Below are 20,185 nucleotides of genomic sequence, written 5' to 3' on the forward strand. Positions count from 1 at the left end.
CAGTTGACATTGTAGTTAGCGTCTGAAGTACTAATATAAGGTAGACTTTAGAGTGTAGAGGATAAAGAGATAAATATTTTAAAATAAAAGACGTTTTTCTCTGGTTCACAGCTATTATTAATTATATTTAATTGTTTAAAAACATTAATAAACATACATATCTTAAATTATGATTAAAAACGTTTACAATTATTAAATTTTACGATTACGTCTTTTTGCATAAACGAGTCTCTTACACTCGCCTTTAAACGTCTGTACCAAAAAGACAATAACAATACGTATGTGCCCCTGACTGAAAACTGAGCTCCTTATATCTAATATTTATTACATTTATTTTTTTCTAATATTTATGTGCGTACGTGTGTGTGTAATATCTTATCGTTATATTTTGTCATATTCAATATTTATATTTTATAACTTGGTTTTATGCTTAATGCTATTAATAATTATAATTTTTATTTATTTCATTATATATTTTAAATTAAAAAAAAAAAAGATATGATGGCGTAAACACACATCATTACATATCAATATATTATTAGTAATAACAAAAATAATTAAATTCATATTACAATTTATAAGATATTATAAGAATCTCGGTTATAATTACATCTTATAATTTATTATGAGAAATCATTATTACCTACGTTTGGTAGAACCGAGGTCAGCTTATGTACTTATTATAAAGATAAGGAATTTAATTATTTATAATTTTTATATTATATATAAATGTCTTCTGTAAATATTTTAGTCCCCACGTATTTATTTTTTTCCAAATTCCAGTATACAATAGGCATCAGTTCAAGACTTCAAGTATGTTATTGTTAGTAGCACGGTTGTAGATAGAATATTCTATCTACAACCGTGGTTAGTAGGTACTGATTAAATTACAAAACAGGCCCGTTGTTAATATTGCATAAGCATATTTTGCATTTATATCAATTATAGATTAAAACGAGACGGAATTATCATTACTTAGGAGTTATTACTAATACATCATTGTCTTAAATTGATGACTGATGACTGATGATTGGAACCCATGGCAACAATTCCTTCCACATTGTGTCCCGGTTATTTTTTGAGATCATTCTAGTTGTATCCTGAATTTTTTGAGTACCCAATTTCATCTCGTATATTTTAAAAACTAAACAATATTTTCCTTGTTATAACTGCAGTATAAAAATATTATCGTTATTACGTAATAATGCCTGTTGGTAAAAATCTATTAATTTTGTATGTATTTTGTAATCTTAACAAACTTAAGTAATCGTTCTTATTAAATCAAAAATACTAAAATAATTGATAATAATCAATAATTTCGCCTTTATACATTTTAGATATTACAGGTAATAGGGATGCAATTAATATTATACCTGTAAATACGGGACACAATTTATAAGAGATGGAAGATATGTAGGCAGTTATTAGTTAGTTAGCTATTAGATACTTGGACAACGTCACCAAAAACAAGCTGAGACCTAAAACGGCCAGAGTGCCATAGATTTGATAATAAATAAATATATTATATAGGAATTTTATAAAATATGATGGAAATAAGGAACAATAATAATAAAATAAAACTCAAACACAACAATGATGGGTATACAAAAAATTAAATATAATAAATTTAAGCTATAGAACTATGAAACCTAGTGGACAAAATAATACAAAATATAAAAAAAGACAATCGGCTCGTGTCGGTCAGCTATAAAATCGTACGAGCATATAATAATATTATAATAAAGATAATTATAGAAATAACTGTAATAATAAAAACCTGTAAATCCACCTAATGGTAGCACCTTTGAACAGTAATATAATAATATTCATAACAAAATAGTATTTTGTACCGGCCAGATACTTAATCTCTTAGTGGCGATAATGAAAATAATTACAATAAGTACATGATAAACAAATATACATATATACATATATATATATATATATATATATATGTATTAACTATTACTAATAAATTAAAAGACCAGTCAATGTTTAATGGTCTCTCGCATCATCATTCTTCCTACTGGAAGATTTTAGCTGGTGCTCTACTTCATGGTAATGGAAACTGAAATCTATTTACTTGGTGAAAGTCCAATAAGGTGTTTCCTGTGAACGATAAAAAAGAAAAAATTAAAAGGGAATGTAGCAGACAGGCTGGTGCTTAGAAGTCGCCTTCCATTGAAAAATTAGTGGAAGGCCGGTAATATAGCTAATGAAAATAACAATTATTTACATTAGGTGTTTGTTAGCAAAGGAGATAATTGGTACTCTGAGTGTGTAAGTTGTGATGGCATAACATTTTTGTGGCACCTATTAAATATACAGAGAGTATCTTACGTGTTGTATGCGGGTTTTTTTTAATGATTATGGTCTTATGGATCGATAACATAGAATTTATAAAAAAAGACGTGTTTCTTTATGTTAAATAGCCAATTTTTGTATAACAACTTTAAAAAGTTTTAAGCAAGCAGTTGTACCGACATCAAAATCTGAAATCTCTAAATTGTTATACAAAAATTGACCGCTTAAAATATAAAAAACATGTCTTTTTTTTTCAAATTCCATGTTATAGATCCATTATCATTAAAAAAAAAACCCTCATACAATGACTTAAGATATACCTTGTATAGTATATACCTATATAATTAACAATAACCATGGGCTATGGGAGATAACAACTAATGTACCCAACTGTTGTCCCTACTTGCACTAAATGTTACAACCGCATACATTAAATATCATATTAAACAATGTATTAATGCGAAAAAGGATTTTCTACTCGTATGTATACTAAAAATAAGTATAGAAATCGATTTGGTACAAGACAGTAGAACCAGATTTAAGAATCCAGTTATCTGATATAGATTCTAATTCGTACTAAACAGATTTAATATTGAAGTAACAACACAACCCATCACATTGAATCTTTTTCTTTTTTAATAATTATATTTATTTTATCCATTTACTTTTATTATTAATTCAAATTTAATATCAATAGAATATGTATAGTTAGTTAAAAAAATTAAATAAAATTATTAGTATTGTCTTTTATTTTGGTTAAATTATGTTGACATGTTAACATAATTTATATTGACATTTTATATTTTCTAAATATAGTATGAGTAATAGTATTATGAATAATTTCATTGAAAAAACTGTAATTTTATTTGTTTCCTGTTTTTATTTAAAATTATATTTTTTATTATTATTATTATTAATATAATGTGTTATTTATTAGCTTAAAATATGTTTTAATAAAATTTAATAAATTGTAGAGTATTTAAAAATGTATTTCAATAATACTCTTCCAAAATTATTATTCTTAAATCATATTTTTAAATGTATGCTTAATAACAAATGATATATATTTATGGCTCAGTAACATACTCTGTACTTGTAAAGAATTTTTAAAAGGTTTTTTAAAAACTTACTAAAATATCTGTGTCATTGATGGCCTCAAAAATTATTCCTCTATCACTGTCTTGCTCTAGTGGTAATTCATCATCTGAAGAAACTAAAGGTAATATGTGGTCATCTATAGATGTTACGGAATCTATAGATAATCCGTAGAATGATCTCGGCGATGATGATAACAAATTATCTTTAACCGAAAAAAACCAGCCTAAATAAGATCTACAGTTTGGGCAAAAAATTATAGAATTTTTATACCTGTAAAAAGCAATAATTACAGTAATAAGTAGTGATTAATAAAAAATAAAATAAAAAATAATAATGAATTTATTATATACCCAATGCGCCAGAAGTATTCAGACATTACATCTCTAGATTTTATCACCTTTAAATTATCTTCTAGATGAGTTACTGTAACCAAGGTATGAAGTGCTCCCCAAGAGCCACAATAACTATCTTCAATTCCTTTAGGAGATATAGGTACCACATAACTCATATTGGAAATTGGAATACCACAATGTACTCTGGAGCACCTTAATTTTTGCATTGATTGCTAGAATAAAAGAGTAATAAGAGTAATAAGCCATTGTAACTACTTTGATTTCCAACATTTCTTACATGTTTGATAAAATACCCTAGTTCTAATTGAAGCCGTAGGTTTGTTGACTCAATACCAAGCAATTCATTTACTTCTTCATGTGTAAATATACCAAGTTTTGTCACTTGGAATGATAATATACTTGGAATATTTGAGAATTTTATATCTTTATCTTTAAAATTTATAAAATATTAATACATTTAAATTATAAGTTGTAAATTAGTTCAAACATTTTTTAATAACCATTGTGCATGAATTGTCTCAAAATAATTTACATGCAAGATGACACATTGTTTACTTTTAAAATATAATTAATTAATTATTTTAATAACTAAAATTTAATATAAGAGGTACAACAAGTATTATATAAATGGGCTATAATATATTATTAACAAATTATTCAATAACTTAGACTTACACAATATTCTAACTTTTTTGAAAATGCGAGATGCCAATTCATAAACATCAAATTGCTTATAAACCAAAGATGGCCACTGACTTTGCCACATGTTTTTTTGAGAGAATCTAACAAAAACACATACATATTAAATATTAATATTAATATGTTAATTTGATATAATTCATAAAATTCAGTAGTGTGTAAATTTATTACTTTATACTTGAATTGTATTTGTTTGGATTTAAACATAGTTCATTGTACGGATGATTTGATGTTTCAATTGGTATAATTTCAATTCGAGCCAAAGCAAGAGTTTGATTGTTCCTAAAAAAAAAAGAATATATTATAAATACACTAAATAATTAAAATTTATAATCCAATCCAAAAAATAATAATAATAAGCTCCTTTGCATTTTTTAATTGATGTATAAAGTTATGTTAAGTGCAAGTTAATTTTAGTCCCTACTCTTTCATTTATTCTTCTTCATACCAAAATATAAATAAATTTAAATAAATAAATAAATGAATTTTTTTTTAATATATTATCAAAATATCATTAAATAACTAAAAATTAATAATCACAGTGTCTCAAGAAGCTAGTTTTTTTCTTCTATTAATCAGTCCTTAAATATTTTTAACTGAATCATGTACTAACAATATTCTAAAAAACTAACTAAAAGAAAAAATAGTGTTTGGTTAACTGTATTGATAGCATTATCAGATTAACAGATAATCTAATATTAAATACGAAATGAAGTAAGTAATATTTTGATATCTATTATACTGTTTAAATATCTACATTAAAATACATGTCTCTATACAAAAATATTTCACAGTAGGTTCCTTCAATAATTGTGGTCTAAAAACAAAAACACACAATTTATTTTATGAAATCAAATACTTTTTAAATGATTAATAATTATCAGTTACCTATCTGGAAATGGTTTGAAATGATGAATTTTAAATAGTTGAAGCCCTCTAATTTGAACTTCATAAGATTTTGTTTCAATAGATTCCTTGATTAAAGAATGGTTATAAATCGCAACTAATACACCATATGTAGGCATATCTTCATTACTAGAAATAAATATTGATATTATATTATTAATATTATTATGTATAAGTAAACAACTAATTATATAATATAGTTTACATTTTATGTACAATTCCAAATGGACGATTACGGCTCAAAGCATATTGTAATATGAATTTGATATTTGAAGAATTAGCTATAATTGAAGCAATTTCTCCGGGCATCACATTTAATTTCATAAAAAGCAATGGTACTGTATTAATAACAACTGATTTATAACTTGTAGATCCAGCAAACGTATCAAGTTCATCTCCCAAATACTAAAAAAATACACAACAAATTATAGTATTGTACAATAACAATAAGTTAATTTTACAATTTTTTTAAATCATATTATTTGTTCATTAGATTAAATATAATAAATGGCTACTTAATTAATTAAAATGCATTTACATGTTATGCCATAAGTAATTTTTTTTAATTAACATGTTCACTGTACGTCATATTTGTAAGTATAAACTTGTAGCTATGCTGAAAATGTTTTGCTAAAAACTTTAGAAACTAAATAATTTAAATATTGATATTAGACTTTCACATACATAGGACATTAAACTTATAGGATCAAAAACCTTTACTAAAAATTGTAGTATAGAACAACTTACATTACATTAAATAAAAAGGCACAATACACCAATGATTGAAATCATTTAGGATATATTGTAAATGATGTTAAATGACAACCATTGATATTGTACACCAGTGATCTCTAACTCGAATTATCAACAGGCTATATATATAAGTCAAACATTAGAGGGCAAAATAATTTTTTTTTATTCATGTTAATACTAAATCTAAAATAAACAAAATCAAAATTTTTGAATAAATAAATATTCAAAGTAGGCCACATCGAAAGGGTTTGCGGGCCGCGTGTTTAAGACCACTGTTGTACACAGTGAACATATTAATAATACAAAATTAAAATAAAATTACAGTAGAACACCTCTTGTCTGCCACTGGTCGGTCTAACCATAGTATTATCGATATGAATACTTTAAAAATACATTTAGATTTTCCAATTTATAGTATGTAGCTACATAAATCTACATGTGGAGGTACATTTATAAAATTGGACGGTGCGCGGATAAAAGGGAATAAGTCAAAAACCACTACTTTTTAGGAAACAAGATAAACTTCTCATTTCTTCAATAATTTTATTTTAAAATTATTATTCTTATAAATTGTTAAATTATGAGTTACCTTACTATTGTACAACATAAAATTTTGAAAATTTTAATAACTATAGCACTCAAGTGACTTATTACCTTAAAAACACCATGATACTAACTTATACCCTTTTACACACTTTATAACTCGATCATATTATTTGATTTATTACCTTTTAAGCATAATTCTTTTAATAAACATGGTATTGTTGGAGATGAAATGTAGTAAATTAACTACACCTACCTTGGTATTTATTAAACAAAAAAACGGTAATGCGACAAAACGGAAAAAGTTGACTTGTTCCATTTTACATGGATATAATATTTTATTTATAAGACTTATTCCTTTTTATCTGCGCATTATAAATTATAACCGACTTGTTTAATTTTTTACAAACGACTTAAGATAAGAAATGTCATGGAAAATCCAACTAAGTAAAAAAAAAAAAAAAATTGTGGAATTATGCACAAGCATTAAAAATTTAAAAATAAAATTATAAAAATGTTCATCTTAACTAAAATATTATAAGGTAGGAATATTGTCTAGAATTATTCAATCAATTTGAATATACTCTTACTGTTTTTTAATAAAATACCTAAGTGGCAAACGATTTAGCGTTTGTTTTTGTAGAGTTCATAAACTATAATGTAGCTATGTATAAATTAACTGACTATGGCGAGTAAAACAGTAGAAAAACTATTTTTTTTTTTTTGCTTGACCAATCATAATTTTAAAACAGCACAAATATAGTTATAAATTATAATTAAAGAATATCAAGTTACCACTTAACCACTAAATAAACTAAAACATCAATATAATTTTTTTTGACCTGTTAGTTGCTTTTTATTATTTATAAAAACAATAACACATAATAAAAAAGAGCTGAACATATTTTAATCAATGTTATAAATATTTTATAACATTAAAATTTGTATTTTTTTTAATTCATTTTTACTGTTTTTAGTTAAAAACAATGAAAGTTAATTACCTGATATAGTGCCTTTAGACTTTGGTGGTAGAACATAGTTAATTGAAGTTCTGGGGCTAAATATAATCAAAAATATGAATTATTTTATTTTTAAAGAATTATGGATAGATAAAATAAATAGTAATTTTATGTTAAAAAAATATCAGAATAAATAAATTTTATACTTACAAATAAATGAAGTAGGTCTTGAATGAGGTTCATTTCTTTGTAAGTTGGTTCTAGAATAAAGATTTGAATTAAATTCAATACAGTCAGGGGAGGAAGTTTGGGGTTCACCCCCCGGCCCTTAGCCTAAAAAAAGGGAGGACTTTTTTATCCTCGTCTTTATCATGTATAATTAATATTGACAATAAATTTTAGTGATTTTCAAAAAGATAAACCCTCCTTGGGTAATTCCTGGTTATGTCACTGAATACAATTACTAATTAATTTTTGTTTAATAATTTAAAAAAAAAATGTTTTTATAACAAAATTATATTTTTAGCATGAATAAAAAACAGAGATTAAAAATGTTAGTTTATTAGATTACTCGTTAGACTATGTTGGTAATGAAGTAAACAAATTATACCTTTATAAATATAGCCATTTTGACTCAAAATTTGAACATTTTTATTTTAGTTAGGTGGAGAAAGATTATTTTTTTTATTTTTTATTTTTTTTCTAAGGGACTTCTTAAAACATCTTGAATGATTAATCTTTACCAGATTTTCAAAACAGTTCTACTCACAGATGCTGAACTATTTATTTTATAAATGCAGATTTATAGAATATAATAGAAATAGACATGTTACGGGTAGAGTATGAAAATGAGTAATGTTTTATTATCAGGGTAATGTGCACCATATGAACAGTATAATGTATATGTACATTATTCACTTTAATTATGTAGGTACAATGTTTACATTATCCAGTCTGCTATGTATAAAGTATGAAGTAGAAAAAAGTAAATCATATTAATCCGAAAAAATATTGTTTATTATAAATTGAAATAAAAAAATTAAATAGAGGTAGGTACAGTTATTTATTGAAATAGTTTGAATTCGGGTGGCATTTGGAGTTGCAAAGTATCCCAGCAAATTTACATTTACTTACAATTATTTTTTCATTATTCAGAATTTTTATTCAATAACGATTTACTTTTATATAGACACTTTTAAAACCTTGACCACCGGAAAGAGATTATACAATAGTTATTTCACATAATGATTTTTTTGTAGCTAACATGTCTAAAATATCAATCAATGGTTTTAAATATACAGAAAATTAATTTCTTAAATAAAGTTGAAGAAGTGTATCATTATTATTTCCGAATTCATATTATTGATTACCGCTAATAGATAGAATCTCAAAAAGTACATTCTGTGGACCACTTTTGTCTACTTCTGGTAATTTAAGTCTTAACTATATCGCATTTGATATTATTGATATTCTATTATTTTATTACAGAATTACCTAAAATTAGATTTACACTATTTTATTTAATCAAAACACTTTATTCACTCAAAGGTAAATAATGTATTAATTACCCAGTTAATGTATAAAATAAACATTTTACAAATAATATTTTTACTTTATCCAATATTCATGAGTAGTGTTCACATTACCAGATTTTCATACTTCTATATTATATTTATATTTATACTCCTAATTTTAGGTTTAAGATCTCCATTGACAGATTAAATTGTATTAGAAAGAGTCAAAGGTATCTTTTGTTTATTTCATAACAAGTCAGTGTACTCTTTAATTCAATTATGCGAAAACACAATTCAGTATTTAGTGAAAACTATTAAAACAGTAAATAACTTGATAATATTCTTAAATAATAAATTTTAATGGACAGTGGACACGGTGTGGTATAAGTATAATGTTTCCTAGCAGTAACTAATAATGATGTGGTCAAACATTATTTAACGTTGCTAGCTCTAGAATGGTTGACCCTGGATTCTTAGCGAAAAAGCCATGTCCTATATTATATGAAAACATGTATTCCAAAAAAACATACCATAACAAAAAAAAATCCAACAGTTAATGGCCATTGATACCAAAAATTAATTAATAAATAAATATTAAATCATGGGTATTATTTTGTTTAATAGGGAATAAAATAATAATTTAGTTTTAATTACAAAATTAATGATTAATAAATTATAATAGCTGAATTAGTTTGATTCATTAAGTTGAATAAAGAATTTTAAAAGTAAATGGGAAGTTTTTTAAGTCATTAAGTATTTAAAGTTAATTCCAACATAATTTTCACATATTAACACACACAAACACAAAAAAAAAATGAGCATAGGCATGCGCAGGGGGTATGCACTATGCAGGGTATGCAGCTGCATACTGTGAACGAACACAGAGCCTCACACATATCAAAAACCATTTTTCAATATCCCCCCATTTCCCCTTCCCTGTATCCGCATAGTGGCAGCCTTCTGCATACCCTGAAAAAGAGGCCTGTGAACGCCTATGATAATGAGATTAGGTTATATTACGTATTTAGCCAAAAACAAAAGTGAAATATTTACTATCAAACATCAAACTAAAAAGGCAGTCTTTAGAACACTCTCTCTACTATAAAAACACTTGATAAAAGAGTAATTTTTTTTTAAGAAAAATATACACAAAGGCACAGTTTAGATGACTACTGATTAGTAGATTCCGGGGATTTATATTCTCTTAATAAGTCTAAAATATGATGCTTGTATACTCTAAAAAAATGCAAATATTCTGTTGAAAAAATTCAAAAACATGCAAAATTATCTAAAAAAAAATGAAAATTTTTCCATTAGGTAAATATCTAATTATACTCAAATGAGGTATACACTTTTGTAACAGAATTATTTTACTATAAAAATATTTCGAGAAATATAATAAAATAAATTAAAACATTTATTATATCATATATGAAATAAAAAATGTTAAAATAATTGATTAAAAAAAAAAATATAAAAAAAAAAAAAATAAATACTGCCAAAAAATCCAATATAAACAAAATTCAAACCTTTCAGTCCATAACTCTACGCATGATTACAAATGCTCCATTCTATGTTTCAAACCACACTCTACATACCGACCTAAGAGTTAACACAATAGATGAAACTGCAAAGCTACTATATAAACGATTGCGTTTACGACTAACCAACCACCCTAATCCCTTAATATCAGCACTAAACTCTGACACCATTCCTGGCAATCCTCCGCGTAGATTAAAGAGAAGATGGTGCCGTGATCTAAACCAAAATTAATTAATAACTATAAATTAAATTAACTTCTGTTATAAAGTGCTGCTTGGGGTGCTGCTATTGGGTGGCTTCTTTTTTCAAGCGTCGCATGTCAAACAAATCAATGTATATCTGCATACATGCTTATTGTAAATTTAAATTACAGATTGTATGTTTTTAAAATAAAGTTAAAAAAAAAAAAAAAAAATAATTGATTAATATTTTGTTCTTATCAGTATAGATGAATAATAGCCAGCATTATAGCTAAATTACCATGTTTATTGAACAGCATATTGGCTAATGTAATAATACTTAATAATATCTACAATAGAATTATCATTTATCATTATTATTTTTTAACGAAATGATACAAAAAAAATTATAGTAATTATTAAATCTATTTGCCATAAATTAACCAAATGTTTTCCAGGTACTTTTTGTTGAAATTTTAAGATATCGACTTTTTTTTCTCAAAACGGATTGAATATTCCAAAATATTCTAATTATGCTTAATATTCTATAACTGTTGAAATATTGGCACAAGTGTTGTATACTATTTACAAGTAACTATGTTATCTACCGTAGTCCATATCAAAGTTTATATAAGTAAATAGGTGTAGGATTATACAGTACTAATTGATACTTAGTATTTCACAATTTAGAATGTGTTGAATTATTACCTAATACAAAATTGTGTACCAAATAAAATTCTGTTGGTAAACAATATGGTACCTAGTGAAATGAAAGAAATTTTTAAAAAAGCTGAAAATGAGATTCAAACGGAGGTGTTATTGTAACAAAATATTTACAATGTCAAAAAAAGGGGTTGTTAAACATGGCAATCCATTTGTAAAGGAAATCCATCTTTTACATACATCGATAGAAATGAATAAAATAATAGTGGATTAAGTTTGTGTGAAATAATGGAACTTATTGTAGGCAGAATACGACACCTGTGCCAAAATATTTTCAAAAATGCAAAAAAAAAACGTTTTCCAGTGAACTCGGTGTTCAACGGTGTTCAATGAATTACTCTTGTAAGACTGCGTATACATAATCAGTAACAATGCGTAAAAATATTTAAATCCAGACACTATTGAGTACTGATCAGTAATGTTCAGTCGATAAAAATTGTTCAGAGACCCGTCAACCCTCTAATATAACACATGACTACGAATACCTCGACAGAAACATAGAATGTCGGACTTACGATTAGGAACAACACTCACCTGTTACCAACGGAGTCGGCCATATTGTAATCGAAAACGGCCACCAAACAACGAAAAAACTACTGCCGGCATACGTTCAAGACGTCAAAAAGGTGCCGTGTGCGTTGCGTTTAAAAACCAATAAACAATTATTACCGTCGTCGCCACACGCACTTGACGAAGGATATCGACATTCGACTGTCGACGAACAAAAGACAAATCACCTACACACGATATCGAACGCGTTCAGTGCCGCACACGTTTAAGGAGCGCAACGTGTTGGCGGCTTGGCGCGTCCAAACGGATCGGCTAGCGTCGTCCGGACCCCCGACCCCCCGTGGATAAGGCACTAAATATATGGGTATGCTAAGCCGCCATTTTGCGACTCGTTTATCAACGATAAAATATACGCGACAACTACGCAGTTCCACAATAATATTATTATGTGTGACAAATGAGTCGCAAACATAGGTAACAACATATGGTCGCAAAACGGTGGCTAAGCATACCTATTGTCTATAGTGCCCTACCGTGAATGGGCCTTTATTCGCTCTGTGATTGGTCGACCGTGATCGACGTCATCGGCGACGTTGCCGCCGTCGGCGACGCCGCCGTGTATACAGGAGGAAATGTGATGAGAACGCGTTACCGCGGAAAACCGTTAAAACCATGTAACGTCACACAACACTCTGTATATTAAGCAGCTTCACCTTGCCGCCGCCGGGACGCACCGTGGCAGCAGCAGCTGCAGGCTGCAGCTCTCTACGGCATGCGCGAGAATCGACCAGTTTTCGTTCGCCGCCCGGCGCGCGCTCTTCAACGGTGCAGAGCATATTGACCGCCGCCTCGTGAGTCGTGACAAAATGGATATAGTAGGGCTAGTAGGCGAACCACAACTCCGGCGGGGAAGGGTGTGAGACGCGCCTACAACAACTACTGGCCACGGCTTTAGGTTTATACCCGTGACCTATATTATCGAGACATCGAGCTGACGTATAGATATCGCTACAGAATCGTAGCGTAAAATCGATTGGTTTTTGGAGAAAATATTGTTATTATTATTGTTGTTGTTGTTTTGTAACGCATAAAATAAACATTCTGTAGAATCTAATACACCCAGTACTGCAACCGTCCTATCTAAAGCCGTGCTGTGCTGGCTGATATCGATTACTAATATAATCATTAATCACTATAATATTTATAGCCGTGCGATGTAGAATACTCGAATCGTACTATGTATTGCGAGACCGTAATTGCATTGGAATTGCATTGGGAAAATAATGTTCAGTTGTAGCTAAAAATCGTAACCGAACGCTTAAAAATTAAACATGCGCGGATTCGATACGATACACGGTGGAGGCTCGTGGGGACGGTGGGTGCAACATTATGTGCAATATAATACTTCTAGTCATACTTATAATAAATTGTCAAATTAAATGTAGTATATAATTTAGTATTTATTATATTATGAACACAATTCGACATGTTGAATTAATTAAAATTAAAAACTATACAATTTATACTTAAAAGACGTATGATGGACAACCTACGTCCTACTAGCTCAGCGTTTCCCAACCTTTTTACTTCGCGGCACACTTGTCAGTTGTCACTGACTTATACATGTATGCATATTTTTTTTTATAGTAGGCATTCATCATATAAATTATTACTACCAAAGTAGTTATATAACAGTATACTAATAGCAAACAATTTAAAATGGTGTATTAATTATTTAAAAAAGAAGAAAAATATTATTTTTATATTGTAACCAATTACCAAAATTATTGTACGTAAACTTTTATTAATAATCGTAAAATTTCGCGGTACATCTATAAAGGTCTCACAGCACACCGGTCAGTAGAAAATTAATTAAAATAATAATAATAATAGCGATTAGCAGCCGATAACGACGAGCGTACAAGCAGTTCATTTTAAAAATAGAAATAAACTACCCAATATAGTAGTATATTTTACCGTGTTGACGACTCTGCCTGTCGTCCAAAACTTAAATATAAGATCGCAGCTTAAATGTACCCGCACGCAAACGATTGCAGTGCCTGGCTTATAATAAACGTATTTAGAATAAATATTGCACGGACGACGCTTCTAGTCGTCCAAACACTGTCCGTGTGTACATACGTACCCACTACCCACATGCTCCTAGTATATGAGGGAAACAAACTTAATGTTAGCACACAATAATTAATGTTATTAAAACTATTTTACTATTTAAAAATTTGTATTTTTAATAAAAAATATTTTTAAAAATGTAGAATTAAGAATATACAGTTAATTTTCTTCTTTAAATTAATTTTACTATTTTAGTAGGGGATGCGATCGTCCCGTCGTCCAAACCACGAACCGCCACTCAACCACTGATAATCTACCTAGTGGCGTATTTAGGATTTTATCCAGAGGGGGATATACGTTGGAAAACATAATTTCCTCAACGGTGCACTTACCAACATTATTAAACTTACGAGTAAAAAAGACCAAGGAGGGGATCTATCCCCCATATCCCCCCTGTAAATACGCCACTGAATATACCTAATAATTACTATAGATTTGAATAATTGGATCTATTCTAGCTGTGATAGCTTGCTGTGTATTCAAATTTAAATGATTTAGTAAACCGACAGGGAACGCCGCATAACCAGGGTACACTTTGGCAAAAGTACCCGATCGCAATATCAATAGTCGTTATACCAGTCGCTATCAACTGAAGCTTGATTATTCAGTGGGCATAATATTATGGTAATTTTACATGGTAAATATTATTATGTTGTATTGTATTTTATGATGTCTAAGCATGTTGTTTAAAAAAAAAAAAAAATATTTTATATAAATAATTTTTCATTAATTTCTATACTTTACCATTAAAAACGATGTTATTCCTAATACATTTTCTATAGGAAATGTAATGTTTTGCCGACCGATTAAATTACGGAAACTGATACGCGAGCTTCACTATTAATTAATAATATAATAAGAGTACCTTATCTAGTTAGTATAAAAGTCCGTGTGTATATCTTAGTTCGTGACCACGGTAGATTATAATATAATACCGTGTTCGTGACTAAAATATTTGATAATATTTTCACGGCTGCTCACACGGCTTCTCTATCTCTATTGTATATGGCATTTATGCCATTTACAATTTTGTTTAACTATTTGGTAGACGTAGAAGTATACTTAAATAAATGCAAATAAATAACCACTATAGTATTTTTCATAATTAATAATGTATAAACAATATGTTGACTAAGTATTTAACATTAAAATTGATCTTATTTATCGTTATAGATATTTGTATTATTATAAAATGGCATTTTACTTCGTTTCCATATTATGCCACGTCTTTTAAAGATTTAATCGTTACTAAAGTATGTATTTTTTTTTTACTTGGCTTTCTTTTACACGGAGTAATAACGAAGTGTTTTTGGTGTGATATCAGATATTTTTTTTATAAAATAAGTCGCTATTTTATTTGACTGTATGACTGTTTATGGACTGTAGTTTATATATTTGTAATAATAATCCAGCTGGCATTGTTGGCAATTGGCATTATAATATTATAATATTATATTAGTATATTGTATATTAAATATATGTAATATATTATATTATTATTATGTTAGTATATTATATATTAAATATATGTAATATATTATGTTATTATTATATTCACCCGGCATCCGAGAGACCTCGCCGCCGCCGCCACCGTTACGATGAAAGTAGTAGGGATTGATGAGCGGCGGATCGGAGGACATAAACATATTTCGTTGCGTATGCAAAATCAGTCTTAAAAGTATTTAAACATTTTTGGTTATAACATATAAACTATCTAACCAATCCGTTTTCGAGTTCCTCTGTTCCCATCTGCACAATATTTCTGATCGATTGATACCTTAAACGACTTTATAATATGTTCAGCCGTTTGCCCTGTAGGGCTGGACAATGGATTAAAATAAATTAAGACAGTTTTTCAATGGTAAAACTCTGGCTCCTGTTATTATACGTTCGTGGCTACTACGCTTTTTTTTTTTACTTAGCTTCACACCACTATCATCGCTCTGGATTTATATAGTTTTCCACGACATGTATTAATCAAAACTTGTTATAATATCAAGTGCACGGTACCTACTACCTACTGTTTATAGTTTATACTATACGACTACGTTGAGGACGAGTATCGTGTTAAATAATTACGGACTGTCATTTCCTGTCAATTATTTCTTGTATTGACTATTAAGTTGTATAGACGGGCCATTTTCTCATAATTTCTTTAGTTGTTAACTAGATATTGAGTAATCCGATTTACTCGTTTCTTGTTTTGTCAAATTTCCTGGTGTATATCTAAAAAATAGGTCTAAATAGTATATTGTGTGGCCATCGCGGGAAGTGGAAAGACAGCATCGATGCGATAAACTGATTATAATTTAATTCTTTTCATACATAACCCGTAACTTGTAAGATTAGCTCTAACCATTTTATAATATTACTATATACATAATATGACTCTAATATATTTTGGTAAAATTAAAAAACCTTAAAGACATTCTAGTTTTTCCATAATATTTCCCTACGGAAATTTTATAAAACTATCTACTCTATTCAAAATAAGACCGTGACCAGGCGGCGGTCAAACGCTTAGTCACCACCACTGCTCGGAATTCCGATCGGGTATGCTAGCACTGCGAAACAAGGCCACGTCCATGCGCAGAAGTCGGCCGCCTGGTCACGGTCTTATTTTGAATAGAGTATATTATATAACCTTATTTAATATCATAATTATTTTATGCGATTATTTGAAAGTCATATATTAAATTCTTATGTTTTTTTCCAGAATTTCGGTCATATGATATATTTGATACCTAATAAATAAGAAAAATAAACGTGTTATTAAATATATCATACCTAATTTATATTTTTATTTAATAGATACGTATTGTCTACATACGACATTAATCAATTATTAAGTATGAAATTTTATTTAATGAACTTACATTTTGAACGTTAGGTTAGATTATTATTTATTATATTTATAATTTAGAAAAATATTTTAGAAACATTTTACAAAATAATATAATAAAACTGAATTAATATTAATAATTATTAAAATCATTTTTAAACCAATATTAGCTCTTCCACATGTATCAGCAATAAGAAATTGAACTTCATCCACAAATGGTGAACCCTGGTTTTTTAATACGTTTTAAGTGCACTTGAAAAATTGAAACCATTCAATAAACATTGTACCTTAGTAATTGATACTATAGCTATAAAGCAACAAATTATTTGGGATCCAAAAAGCAAGCCGTTCATAGGTTATTATGATTTTGGTAATAATTTAGATATAGAATGTACAAATAATATTGCCACAGAAGCTCTTGTTTTCAAGCTAACAAGTTGTAATGGTAAATTAAAGATACCTATAGCGTATGTTTTATAAAACAAAATAGGAGCAACAGCTCAGGCTGAATTCATTAAATCTGCTCTTTCTTTAACCCATGCAGCTGGTTTAAGAGTTTCGTTTATACCATGCAATGGTTGTTCTACAAATTTTTCAACAATGAAAAAATTAGGTTGTGATTTAGATGTAAATACTATGATATCATAGTAATATCATCATATTCAATGTAGCTTTAAACACCCAATTACAAATAACAATGTTTATTTCATAAACGACGCATGTCATATGTTGAAATTGGCTAGTAACACATTAGGGAACATAAAAGAAATACATTCAAACAAAGGGACAATTATGTGGAGTAATATTGAAAATTTACATTTTATACAACAAGAATTATTAAGTGCATCACATATATTTTGGAAAAATAACAAAATGAAAGTGAAATTTGCTGCCCAAACTCTTAGTACATCAACTGCAGATGCTTTAGACTACCTTAGATTAATAAACTATCCTATTTTTTCTAATACTGAGGCTACTGTAGAATAATGTCACAATATTGTCACAATATAGGCTTCTTGATTTTTTAAATGCACAAAACCATTTTGCCAAAGGATTTAAATCTGCTATTTTTAAATCTAATATTCAGTATATGGAAAATGCGATATTACCTTTAATTGATTATCTGTTTTCTTTGAGTATTGTATAAGAGTATAAGACTAATAAAAAAACTTTTATTTTTGGTTTTGCCATTGCTATTAAGTCAATGTTTGCGATTGCAAAATCATTATTTACTGAGTGTCCAGAATTGGCAGAATTTAAGTTTATTCTCTCTTATAAGTTTTCCCAAGACCATCTAGAGATTTTTTTTTGCTCGTGTAAGACAGAGGTATGGATCTTATAATAATCCCAATGTTCAACATTTCAAAACTGCTATGAAGCAGATCCTAAGAAAAATGCAATAAAATATCACACGAATGGAAACTGCAATGATGATCCGTTTGGATTTATATAGATTTTAAATGGAATAAGAAATTAATATTAAATGATAATGGTGATGAAAATGAAAATGACACAATAATGATTGATGATGAAACTAGTAATAGGTTGAAATTGTTAAATTGTAGAAATTCCCTTATGAAAGATGCTAGAGACAATGTTTTATTTTACATTTCTGGATTAATTGTTAAAAAAATTATCCTAAAAATAGAATGTAAATCATGTATTACTGCTCTTTTAAGAAAATCCATTGACCATAATTATTGTTCTTCAAATATTTATTTGCGATTTATTACTTCAAAAAATCTTGGTGGTCTTATCTTACCCTCTGATAGTGTTTTCAAAGTTATTGTTGAGGCTAAAAAAATGTTGCTAATTTATACAGATGATTTAAAAGATTTAATTATTTCTAACTTGGAAAGAAAAACAATTTTGAGTTGCAATAACTTATTAGCATTAAATAATAATATTTTTAGTGATTTAATACATGAAAACATATGATTATTAGACCCTCCTCATAAAATGGTTTTGATACAAATTATTATAAAAAAATATTTGAGTGTATGATGATATACATATGGAAAAATGTTTTATACTAATATACTTAACCCTGTGAATAAATGCCACACGCTGACTAAAGCTATTTTGTTTTATCACCAATAAACCTTTTGTTTGTTATACTTTTACTATTTTCAATTTATTTTCATAGAATGGTTCACTTACAAGTTTATACAAATATTGTTTATTGTTAAAAATATTAATTAAACTTTTGTATCTACATTCTACATAAATAAATTAATTAATATTACAAAAAATATTTGTTTTCACTTTGAGATATAATAAACAATATTTTCTGGGTATATAGTCTACACACACATGTGGAAAGAATAATATTGATATCAATTACAAAATAAATAGTTGAAAAAAAAAGTGTACCTACCTATCTATATTCAATTTTTTTCCAGTGGTGGTGAAACTAAATAGGTACCTAAGTAATTCCAACAATAATATCCATATTATCTAATTCTTCACACTCTGCTATAAATCAATAAAGTAAATGGATATTCCATAGGTTAGGTATGTAACAAAATATAATACTAAGCAATAAGCATTAAGCAATATTTTGAATTTATTAGATTTCAGAGATCATTGTTCAGACTAAAATCTAAATTGTACTTATTTGCTTAAGGTACGTTTTCTTGCAGCGTTCGGTCGCATCGTCTGGACGCTCTACACTGGTCCGAGACCAGTGCTGTCGCCTGTCGCCAAACGCCGCGTCACATTCAAAATACATAGGTTTGTAGTATAGCGTCCGGACGCTGCAAGAAAAACGTACCTTTAGATCATATTATGATAATAATATGATATAAGCTTATTTGATTAATTAAATTAATATATTGTGATAACTGAATACTGATAATATTGTTTTGTAAATAGCAGCCGACTTTAACGATAAGAAGGAGACGGCTATCTAATAAAGTTGTTGAATACGGACGGATAGTACTTACGTCATACACGTTCTTATCATACGTACAAATCTTATCAATGGATCCGTTGGATCCAAACAAAAGCTATTACAATGTAATAATATCGCTTAAAATTAACATTTTACACGTTGTTTAAGTAGAATTGTTTAATTCTTAAGGTTTATGTGTACTAATGCACTGTGCATAGTTAGTTTAATGAAAAA

At 28.0% G+C, this 20,185-nt stretch overlaps 1 protein-coding gene across 2 annotated transcripts; it reads right to left on the reverse strand.

Moving 5' to 3' along the window:
- Positions 1-1,594: 1,594 nt before the first annotated feature.
- Positions 1,595-19,821, reverse strand: LOC114125192 (uncharacterized). 2 transcript variants are annotated; one of them, XM_050206813.1, is made up of 11 exons: positions 19,436-19,821; positions 7,826-7,875; positions 7,658-7,713; positions 5,566-5,765; positions 5,343-5,489; positions 4,626-4,736; positions 4,431-4,537; positions 4,033-4,184; positions 3,753-3,967; positions 3,435-3,672; positions 1,595-2,109 (listed from the first exon to the last, which is right to left on the reverse strand). In XM_050206813.1, exons 3-11 carry the CDS (start codon positions 7,691-7,693, stop codon positions 2,080-2,082), a joined length of 1,236 nt encoding a protein of 411 aa, XP_050062770.1. In that variant the 5' UTR covers positions 7,694-7,713; positions 7,826-7,875; positions 19,436-19,821; the 3' UTR covers positions 1,595-2,079. The 2 variants fall into 2 exon arrangements, with proteins under 2 accessions (XP_050062770.1, XP_027844536.1); XM_027988735.2 differs by lacking the exon at positions 19,436-19,821 and adding an exon at positions 12,108-12,531.
- Between the last annotated feature and the right edge of the window lie 364 nt (positions 19,822-20,185).

This window comes from Aphis gossypii, chromosome X (genome assembly GCF_020184175.1).
Source record: "Aphis gossypii isolate Hap1 chromosome X, ASM2018417v2, whole genome shotgun sequence".
Lineage (NCBI taxonomy): Eukaryota > Metazoa > Arthropoda > Insecta > Hemiptera > Aphididae > Aphis > Aphis gossypii.

Excerpts from the sequence above, each read along its gene's own strand:
- LOC114125192 (XM_027988735.2), bottom strand. The coding sequence starts at position 12,130 with ATGGCCGACTCCGTTGGTAACAG. Across the intron at positions 7,876-12,107 it reads GCCGACTCCGTTGGTAACAG|AACCAACTTACAAAGAAATG; the intron begins GTGAGTGTTGTT and ends TCTTTATTCTAG. Across the intron at positions 4,185-4,430 it reads CAAAAAAGTTAGAATATTGT|ATAAAGATATAAAATTCTCA; the intron begins GTAAGTCTAAGT and ends TAAATTTTAAAG.